We start from the raw sequence: 11352 nt of genomic DNA on the forward strand, positions 1-11352 counted from the left end.
TTGTGGAAAAAATCTTGCTTTTGTGATGGGGAAAATAAAAACCAGAAAAGAAAAAAGATACCAGAACAACATTGTACAGTTTGCAATTTTTGGAGAGATTTTGCATTTACTGTCTGTTCTATGAAAGTCAGATTTCATTTTTCTCATAAAAGAAGCATTTCTTAATATTGCTCTTGCTACAACAGATTGTTAATCTCCCAGTGATCGAGAAGCTTCAAAGACTTAGGATATAAAATTTCTAGGCTTTCTGACAAGTGTGGGCTTAACATTGTAATAATCAACTTCAGAATTAAAACAACATTAAAAAAATCTATTTTTTTCATTTTTCCTCTGTAAAACTTGATTTTCTTCATCCCTCTACATACACAGTTCCTACCTGCTCTATGTGGACATCAGATATTGTCAGCCCTTTGCTTACACCTACAACCTTGCTCCATGTCTATTATCTTTTCCTAATTCCTCTATTCATGAGATGGCTGCATTTCAAGAGTCTCATACACAATTGCTCTAGGTGCTGGATAGAGTCTGCTTATCCACCTTCCTCCGATATGATGTTTGCTTAGCTGAAATGAAGTCAGATGTTAGCCACTCCATGTTTTTAACACATAAAATCAGAATAACCACCCTGCGTGTGCTTGTTTCCCCCAGGAAACAGGGGGACGTCATCCTGTGTACGTACCTTGCTGTGTCTATTCCCAGGGCTGTCATGGTTTGCGTGCCACCCCGCTGACGTATTCTTGAGGCTGCAGCCATCACATCTTCCGTTGTTGAGTATGTATTCAGGAAAAATTCATGGACTACAGTCTGTCCGTACTGAACAATTCCAACCTGAAACACATAGTTCATGCTAAAAATCAACTACACTTATAGAAAATATTACTGTGTCTCCTGCAGTAACCTATATGTGTTTGAGCAAGACTAGCTAGATGACAGTCTCATGAAACGTTTTGAAGTTTCTAAATTGCTTTTATTAAGAACTGGAATAAAGCCAAAAGCTGTCTCAAGTCCTTGGTCTTCCTGGCTTGAGGCAATCTGGATGGGAGCTCTGCGCTCCTCTAGGCCGAGGCAGACCAGTGTCCCAACCACCAGTCCCAGCTCCTCAAAGCTGTTTTCCTTATAGCATACAAGGTCATGGCTCACTCACAGCTCTCTTCATTCCACTCAAATAAAATATTCCTACATCCAATAGTTCATTTACCCTAAATTGAGCCTAGAAACAGGAAGACCCAATTACTCTTATCTTGATGAAGACAGCAGGGACATCTGTGACATGGATGTTCTCCCAGCAGGAGGTATGTCAAAGTACCACCTGACAAGTATGAGAGGGTAAAGCATGAAGGAAATGGTGGCTTTGGGACTGGGGGAGGGTAACGTAAAGTCTATAGATAACCTTAGCAGGACAAGTCTTTGTGCGGAAGATCAACACATGGGATTGTGCAATAACCACAAAATGCCTGAGAGAACCTGCTGCAAAACCAAGAGCAGAATAAAAAGACAAGCAATATTCTTAAATATTAATTAATTTCTCCCATTCATCCCTGTCAGTTTTAATATTTTGGCAGGTTCCAGACAGCTTTTACTGGGAAGAAGCCACACAATGTTCCATTAGCATATTTCAATTTTATGTTACACATGGCAATTTATAGGTGTTATTTAGGATAATGCAGTATTACGTGGCATTTATGTCTCACTCATCTATTATTAAAAGCACTCTAGCATTAAGGTACTGAAGATCAATAAGACCTCTGGGATGTTTTTACCATCTTATTATTTTGGAAGTGGCTTAGTATGTACTTTAAAAATGCTGTACAGGGTTTTTTTTCAGGTACTTACATAGCCTCTCAGATTCTGCACCATATTTGTTTGCTTGTAGCAGAAGGGTTAGAACTGGATAAATATTTCACAGTAAACATCAATAACATGATCATTATGAAATGTTAGTTACATATGATTATGGCACTATAATTACAATGGAATGTGATAGCAAAATCTATCCCACAGAATTTCCGTATCCTTTTGAAAACACAATCAAATCTGGAAGAACTGATGTAAATTCAAAGTTAGGACAAGTTCCTGCCTTTCAGCTATTTGTCTCTTGGAGGTATGCCCTCTTCCATCTGCAGCAGAGAGAATGCAGAGGCTGCAATGTTCCTGTGAGCAGCAGCCTATTAACCCTGTGCACTGTTTACAGGACCAACCAGAGCACACTCTCTGTGTCATCACTCAGAGCACTCGGGGCACTGAATAAATCACAAGCTGAAGACAAAATTTTTAACCTGTTCCCTCCAAGGCAACTATTTTGTGGCATGCATCTAAAGTGATGTACAGAATTATCTGAATTGGATGCTGTTAGTCTTAAAAACAAGATGAACAAAAGATTTGCATCATGCTTGATTTTTTGGAGGAGCAATGGCTTAAGAATTCCAGGGCCATGCACCAAGTGTAGCCAGACACTATAGTATACTGGGAAGCTTGTTGGTGTGGATTCATGGCTCCTTCTCTCCAGCTTTTAAGGTACCAAGAATGAAATGATCTACTGACTGCTGCCACTGTGAAAAGCATCTGCCAGTCTTTCATGATTCTACAGACCCATGTTGGTGTTGTCATCTTCCTAAAAAAAGATTATAGGCTGACATTGAGTTATATCATTTCCTGTTTGAAAGGAAACGTCCACGATCACAGCAAGTACACATTTTGGGCATTTCCTTCTCAGGAAGTGAATGGGAAGAACATCTGAGTCTGAAACTGCACTGTGCTGCATAGCTTGTAAATCAGGAAGGAAGGGGGGCATGTGGTTATCTTATGGGATACAATTGTCACGTGGGAACCTTCCTTAACACGAGCTTTGAAAACATTGATCATCATTTTCTATATATTCCATGGCACCAAAGATGAACCATTCCTCAATAAAAGGTAAGAAAAAGCCTCTGAGAAAAAGCTACTAGGCTTCATGCTCCAGTCTCCTACAGGATCACAGAATGAAGTCCACCTTGTAAAATTAGAGTTATATTCTATTAGAGAGCAATGAAGGTTTGAGCTTTTGTAGCCTTTTCATCTTATGCAAAATTGCAAGTGCACATCTACCTGATGCAAACGTGCCTTTATGGGACTTCAGCAAGCCCCTAAGAATGATGCTTACAGGCATCGTATGTTTTGATTTGCTTGTTTAATTTATATCTGGAAAATGCAATAGTACTACACAGTAGTAATTCTGCTCTACTCCAGAGAAACTTTTATTTTTCCCAGCATTACTGACCATAATCTATTGAACATTCTTGTAATTCTTAAGCTTATGTTCCCTTCCCTAGCATTCCATGGCTTTTACATTACACAAGGGAATAATTCTTTAATTGTCCCCAGTTCCTGTGAGAAGTGTTGTACAAGAGAACAGGCAAATGATGGACTGTTCTACTTTGGAACAAAGCAGTTCTCAGGGCTACGATTTATTGTTGTCCCATAAATGAATATAGACCCTTATTTGGAAAGTGCATTCTGGCTTTCCCAATAAATTATTAAGCCAATCAATTTGGCAAAAACTACCAACAACTAAAATAACAAAATGAAAGGAAAACCATTTGGTACATGAAATTATATGTTAGGGTTTTCAGCATTGGGATGTGAGGAGAAATCAGAAATATTTTTGGATGTACTGATACTTAATGTAAAAGAAAAGCAGAGAAGAATTGCCTGCAATTCTCTTCTCTGCAAAGCAGAGAAGCCTTGGGAAGAAGAATTAATGGATAATACATTTTTTCATAAGGAGATCTTTTTAAAGGTATGTGAACCAAAAAAAAATTAATTCTCCCACGTTTTGTTTACTTCAAGATACAAGTTACTTGTAAACTCTTGCAAAGATCTTTCTACATCCTTAATCTTTGTAATACTTTTTAATTACACTTCTGTTCTTCTGAAGACAAAACTAATCATAAGATATGACATGGCGTGACTTATCAGTGTGTGATACAGTCCCTTTGGGAACATAATAAGGTACAGGCCAAACATCTATAACTGCCTATGTCATATATTAATGTAAAAATAGAAACTGTCTGAAGATTTTGAAGGCCTTTCCAGCATAGCTTTAAAACCAGAATTGAACTTATTCAAGTATTCTGCTTTCTCTTTTGAGAGAAATCCACAGAATGTTACTCATATGTAAATGATTAAAAAACCTACCCCTACATATTAAAAAGACAATTATCTCCACAACAGTTAAAAAAGAGGCAAAAAAAGGCCAAGAGAAATATTTTGATTTTGTTTCTACTTCTATTTCTTCATAATTCCTCCTACTTTTTCCACTTTTATATCATCACTTCCATTTACTTCTTTTATCCTAAAACTCAAGATATGCAGCTTAATCATCAGTATGGAGGGAAGGAAGGAAATACTGGAAAAAAAATACCATAAACTTTGACTTTCTGCATCTGAAACTTCAGGCTATCATTTTCAAATCTGCCAAACATGGACACTGAGAAATTTCTCTCCTGACTTGTTGCAAATATAATGACCATTGTTCATGGAGGGGGCAAGTGGGGAAAAAAAAATAATCTCAAAAGCCTCTAATCAAAACACAGTTTTGAACAAGTCACACCCAATCTGCTAAGGATGTATTCTGTAATCACCTCATTCCTGTGCAAAACAGTCTTAAGTCAGTGAAAGTCCACTGATTTCTACATGCTCAGTAATAAAAAATTAAAATGGAAAAATCAATTTAAACACACAGAAAGTAAGTTATTGTTCCTATGCTTCTCTTCTGTGCTCCCAGAAGAGAGGGGATAAATTAGTCTGCTCTGTTGTTTCTCCTCTTCCCCATTGTATAGTCATTTAAACATTTTTTCTGAGAAAGGAGACAGTGTGGGTCGGGGATGGAGTATAAACTCATTATGAACTTCAGATGTGCCGGGGTTCCCAAGCAGGGGGCTCAGAGGAGAGGAGGAGATGAGATATGTTCTGGGGAAGGAGGAAGGTAAGAGGGACTGAGAAAATTCCACCAAGCTTTTGTCGTCCATTTCCAGTTTTTCAGCCTCTCTACTCCTTATCACATTCTTATCTCCCTCTCAAATGTTTCTGCTCTGTAGCAACCAGATGCCAAAGCTGACGTTCTCAAGTGAATATGTGTACGTGTGAGAAGAGGGGTAGCTATGCCAAACTGTGGGCACAAGGGATTTTGTAGGTGGAGATGGGAGGCTGCTGGAGTGCAGGCCAGCCAGGGATCTTTTGTGCATGAGCTGAGCCACACAGATGAGGCAGTATTCCAAAACTGAACATAACAGAGGTGTGGCATTGTAAAAATTTAGGAGTTGCTGGGTGAGGAAGAGGAGTGAGGGTGCAGTAGCTTTGGTTGCCCTGCATACCACTCCCATGAAGACCTTTGGACAGAAGGCAGTGATGATTTCCATGCAGCCATTGCCCCATACTGGGAAGTTCAGATTTAAGTATTTTAAGATGGTACATGTTTGAGTAATCATCTGTTTAAGGGAACAGAAGGAATTTTTTCCTTTCTGCTAAATTTCACAAAGTGCTTTTCCTTCTTTCTCACAATATCTAAAGTACAGTGTGTTTAAAATAACAGGATATGATTGTGAAGTTGACAGTTTGTAAGTTATTTTATCAGCCAGTGTTCAGTGTAGCCAACAGACGACCTGGCTGGTAACTTGAAAACCCCAATTAATATGGAAAATCATGGGGGTAATACTCTCTGCAGGCAGAGGTATCCTTCACATCTTCTCACAGTCTCCTTTGTAAAGGTAGGAGCTGAATGTTAGGAGTTAACCTGAAGCTGCAAAACTGCCTGTAGCATACAACTTATTATTACAGGAGGTCCTGGAAAATCCTTGATTTGGGGAGGTGGAAAATAGAGAAAGGAAAGGAGAAACAGTTTCTTCTCTTGATGTTAATAAGGCTGTCTGTGTTAATATGTATCCCAGAGTCAGTGTTTCCCCCTTCCCAGAGTTCTCTTAGAACTGATATTTACATAATCTGTTCAGCAGCCTGTGGGACATATGCCAGATCCTCAGGGGGGTAATTGGTTGTAGCTCCATTAATTCTGATGGAACCACTCTGATTTATAGCAGCTGGGAATTTGGCCCTCTCCACTCATTATATAAATGCAGCTTCTGCCATTAATAACATGCAGCTAAACAGTCACTTGTTAATTATGATTTCAGGGTTTAAAAGCTGTGTGCCCAATGTTCCACAGTACTAAGAACACTGCTCCAAAAAGCTTATAATCAAAGGCTGTCCAAACCACGCATGCGTGCTTCCGAAGAGCAGAAATGACCTTTGTGCAATGAAGTACAAAGGAAGACAAGAAGGGGCTGTGGAGAGGAAGGAAGTGGGACAAGACAGCGTTCAAGCAGTCTCACTTAATGCACTTAACTTTTGTCTCTAGGTTAGAAAGTTGGTTTCTCCAGCCTGCTTGACTAGTGGGGGGAGGGATAGTCTTCCTGACATTGCTGCTTGATGACTGAGTACTGACTTAGTTGTGGTTTCAGCTATTTTGCTTTAGTAACTGCTGCTGTAAGTTCTTGGAATTGAAGAGGTCCATAGATGACACTATTATATAATTTCCTGTAAATTGTTTTTTCCTCTCAAATTAAAAAAACATAAAATATCTACCATGTTACCTGTGTTTGCTGAGGACCTATATCCATGTTTCTCAGGAGGCTGTTCAGAAAGTCTGTGACACTCTCCCATGGATAAATGCTGTTGGACCCATCAAGGACTATGACGATGTCCAGCTGGGTTTTACACTCTGCAACACAAATTGCCACATAAGAATTGACACTAACAAGGATCAGACTTATCTCACAGCTCCAGCTACTTTTGTAATTTGTAACAAATGTATATCCTTCTGCAGTGGGGCTGAACTGACATGTTTGATGCCAACTACCATTCTTCAACTTTTGCATTGTGTTTCCCATGGCTTGTGTTCCTTTTATCAGGAAGGGGCTTTCTTGGGAGCAGAATTTTAAGAATGGGAGGAGATCACATAACTGGAGTATTTACCAGTGACCCTGTACCTTCTTCAATGTCAATCTATTCTCCTACAATTTTTTCAAAGGACCAGGTCTTTAAGATTTGTATGTATATTACTAAGCTGGGTTTGTATTAGGTCTCAATATGCTGTCATTATTTAAAAGGAGTCTTTTGGCCATAAGTTAAAAACATAAGCAACTATTTTTAGCAATTGTGTTTGGATGTTACATAGCACTGTAATGATTGTTTAGACTGAGATAAATTCCAAAAGCAGGAAGAATTTAGGTTATATACGGACAATGAAAACATTTACTTAACTTGGTAATAATGCTGGTAGCTAAGTTAAGCAGTTCATTTTTTTGGTATGCCTATGCGTATACATTTGTCTTGTTTGGCACTTTTTATTTTCGGACACACAGGAAAATTCCTGTGGCATGCATACCTTGCACTGATGGAGCAATGGCCTCAATGGTTTCAAAAGTGGAGCTGACATTAGAACAAACTCCAGTTGTGTAATGCAAACGTCCACATTTATAAGCATAAAGTGGTCCACACGCCTTTAAAAAATGAAAAAGGGTGAAATGTTTTTGTTACAATACCCGAGAAAAAACCAGACTTTTAAAATTAGCAAAAAGTCCTTTCTTACCAGAAACCCTCCTTTTGGGTTAGTCACTAAGGTTGTTCCAAGAGTCATGTTTTCTTTTACTTCCACGACATTAGGAACTGAAGTAGAAGCTATAAATAGATTAAAATGTTAAGTATTTCGGAAAACTTCGAAAACAAAATGTTAAATTATATATCCCCTAGTATAGAGCTTCCAGCTTCTAAAATAAAACCCAGACTGACACTGGTTTCACCAAATATTTTAGCACCCTTCCCCCTCCTTCTTCAATTGCAACAATCAAGAAAAATTTCTGAGACTGGCTTTTATCCCAGAAAATTTGTCTGGGTTGCTGTCTCAAATAGTTTGCTTGAACCGCGAGAAAAGAAAAAAAAGTAAAAATAACAGCACAATGGAAACAAGATACTACTATGCACAGAGTTTTTTTAATTAGGAAAAAAACCCTCATTTTTTACCTTGTCTTGCTATGACTGACTGAATAGCTTTTTTACTTCTTACTGTTATGTTACATTACTGACATTTAGGTTTTCAAGGAACACAGGCAGATAAAAAATATCACAACAGGTATATTTAGTGAAGTTCATATTAACAGGAATTTCTTTCCAGTCTACATCAGGTATCTTTTGAGCAAGAAAACCATTAATATTTACCTATGTCATATTAAGATGCATCAGCCTACTTACATTTTCATCAAAAGCTTACTGATGGCAAGAGCCTTTACAAGAAGGCTCTTGGCTTCAGACAGCTTTGGAAAGAGTAATCGAAATTATGCTCCAAGACCTTTCTGGCTCGACGGCCAGGACTGCCAACCACAGTCAATTAATGTCAGTCATAATAAAGTTTTGATAACACATTCTAAAATTATGAGCATGTTTTCCACAGGACAGTGAGAAGCCTTAAAATAAAATTATTTTTAATGTTACAAATACAACTTCTTTTACATTTAGCTCTGGATGCCCAAGTAAATTTTCACTAGAAAAACATTTATAATGCATACTTACTAGCTAAAAATCTCCTAAGATGTGACCTCTATTATTCCTCCATGTGACACAGCTTTATTGCCTTGCATACCTGGTAAGTTCAGTTTTGTGCAGGGTGACGGGCTGTCCCTTCCTACAGGGCATTTGTAGACATCGCCTGTTCTTTTCTCAGGTTGGCCAACTAGTGGTGAACCAATAAGTACCCTGCAAATGAAATAAGTTACCTGATATGTCTTCTTTCTAACAAGGCACAAAAGTCAGCAAATAAAACTTATAGAGAGAGCACAGGTGCAGCAAGCTCCACACGAGCAGTACAGGATGGGCAAAAAGAAAAGTATCTATTATTCCAGTTCAGATGCAAGATAAATAATAATGACACGGAAAGGAAATGTGCCTATATACCCAGTTATGGAATAGAATAACATTTTAAAAAATTCCAGTGGGAAATAAAAGCAATATAGGTGGGTAGATGACAAGTATTAGAAGTAATACAGAAGGAAAGATATGCTTTATTTAGTATCTCCTTGATCTTTACAAGATCTTAGATGAAAACCTATTTTCAATGCTCAGAGACCAAATGCCAAATGAGAGGCTCACAAGCACTCAGAGGAAGAATTTAGTTTTCAATAATGTGGAGCAGCACTGTAAAAGACATGTTCTTCCCTCTAATTAATATAAAATGTTATTAAAAGAAATTTCCAACTTTTGAAATGGAGAGGAGCTGAGTGTGCCTGACATCTGCTAGGAGGAGATCAATGGTCATCAGGTTCATGCCCCTGTGCTGTTACTTTCTCAGAAAGAAAGAGCTCCATGAAGCGTGGTACATGGTCTGAAAGGCTATTTTGTCTTTTTGCACAAGGGAATCCCAGAATTTTAGGGCATCCCAGTTTTATTGAGAAACAGCTGCAGTCAGGATTAGAGACCATCTGTTGCTGGAAAGCTATATCTGTGCCATACAGGTAGCATTTTAGCAGCAGAAAAATCCTCTCAAGGCTGTTTTGTATATTTTTAATTATCAGCTTACAGATTTTCTGCTTTAAATACTGATATGCTGAAAGCTTGAAATTCATAGGATCTCTGGAGTTCAATTTCAGAGATGTTCAGATCTAGCATACTAGTTTATATATTTCTGTCTGGCCACTGGTAGATCCACCATTTCCAGCTCATATTATTGTTTGCTTTTGAAAGGTTTCAGGACAGTTTACAAAAATACAGCTTACTTTGCAAAATCCCAGCTTTTAGAATGGATTCCATTTCCTGAAGGTCTAAATCAGCTCAAAGAAGGTCATTATTCTTATTCTCTCATGACCCTCATACAAATGTGTATTTAAACATCCTGCAATTGCAGCAATCAAGAACTAGCACTTTCAAAAGCAGGCTCTGTAATTCCACTTCTCTGTGCATGGTGTTGCAGTAGTGGTCACTCTCAGAATTTGGCAGACCCAACACTTGCAGTGGGGATTGCTCAGGCACTGCAGAACAGTTTGGCCTGGCTGCCACACAGCCTCCTCCTGCCTGTCACTCCTGCATGGCTGCAGGAGTCCCTGGGGTTACCAAGAATCATCAAAAAAGCTCTGGGAAAACCAGAGCTATCTGCAAAGAAAGGTGGAGATCTCGTTCTCAAACCTTTTACCATGCAATTGTTATTTCAGTCCTCCAGACCAGCCATTAGCCTCTGGGGTTTGTTTTAACAAGGGAAAAGCAGAGGCAGGTGTTTATCAAATGACCAACAAGCAATGACATGAGCAAGCATGCCAAAATACAACCTCTACTTAGAACAACAGGAAAGAAAAGAGAGGTTAAGATAAAGGCTCCAAGTCCCAAATGTAAATATATTACCAGTTGCAAGACATATTTAGTCCTCCAAAAGGGAAGGCAGAGGGAGTACTGTACTAATTAATATTTTGACAGGTAAATCTTCCAACCAACTGAATTAAAAAACTCAGTTCAGAAAACCTCTGACAGAAAACTTTAGAAAAAAACCACATAATACAGATTATTTAGGTAAAACAGGGATAATTTCTTTGTGAATACATTAACAGAAGGAAAACATAAAGATTTCATTTGGTCAATGGAAAAAACAGAACTCAGGCAAAACACAGTCCTTTCTCAGCTCCATAAATGAGGGAATTTACCCATTTTGTGGAGTCATTTGTGTATATGAGGAGATAATTGTAGGTACATATGTGGACCTTTCTCTCTCCCAGTCTTTCCAGATTTCCTCAGGACTGTGCATAATTTTAAGAAATATGCCTGACAGAATCTGACCCTAACTTGAAAATAAAAATACAGCACTTGAGTCACTGAATACCTGGTAATTTAGAGTGTTCATTTAAAAAAAGAAAAAGAGCTTACCATTTCCCTTCCTCATTTTCATACTGTTGTACTGTGTACCCGAACATGTCTTCCAGAGGCCCATTGAAGGTCAGTGCATTTTTCACATCAACGTTGGAAGTGCGAACAAGGTGAAAGAGAGCTTTAAAAAAAACCAGTATTTAAAAAAAAATTAGTATGTAGCAGTAGAAATAAACTCAAATACCTCTAAGAAATCAAAGCTCAATTATGACTTAATGGAAGGTACAAGACATGTTGAAAGTGGCATTTGGGGCTTACATACCACAACTTGCAAGAGATTTAAAACATACTTCCTCACACATAGGTACAGAACTAAATTCAGAGTTGTTGGCAACTGGACTTCTGTATCCAAAACATATTTTTCAAACTACATCACTCATTTTAAAATCACAAGTCAAATGACAGTAAGTAAAACATTAA

General features: G+C 38.2%; 1 protein-coding gene across 2 annotated transcripts in view; it reads right to left on the reverse strand.

The window, feature by feature from the left end:
* ITGA1 (integrin subunit alpha 1) overlaps positions 1 to 11079 on the reverse strand; it is a 49686-nt gene extending 38607 nt beyond the window's left edge. Inside the window, exons 1-6 of one of the 2 annotated variants that reach the window (XR_001866068.1) lie at positions 10933 to 11079; positions 8669 to 8781; positions 7622 to 7710; positions 7418 to 7532; positions 6624 to 6751; positions 680 to 828 (exon numbers count right to left, since the gene is read on the reverse strand). Coding sequence is in view for 1 of the 2 variants with exons in the window: in XM_017746874.1 (XP_017602363.1) it covers positions 680 to 828; positions 6624 to 6751; positions 7418 to 7532; positions 7622 to 7710; positions 8669 to 8781; positions 10933 to 10979 (641 nt within the window). In the remaining variant the exon portion in view is untranslated. The remainder of the gene's footprint in view (positions 1 to 679; positions 829 to 6623; positions 6752 to 7417; positions 7533 to 7621; positions 7711 to 8668; positions 8782 to 10932) is intronic. The other variant, XM_017746874.1, reaches the window with a different exon arrangement.
* Between the last annotated feature and the right edge of the window lie 273 nt (positions 11080 to 11352).

Source organism: Corvus brachyrhynchos, unplaced genomic scaffold (assembly GCF_000691975.1).
Source record: "Corvus brachyrhynchos isolate BGI_N302 unplaced genomic scaffold, ASM69197v1 scaffold324, whole genome shotgun sequence".
NCBI lineage: Eukaryota > Metazoa > Chordata > Aves > Passeriformes > Corvidae > Corvus > Corvus brachyrhynchos.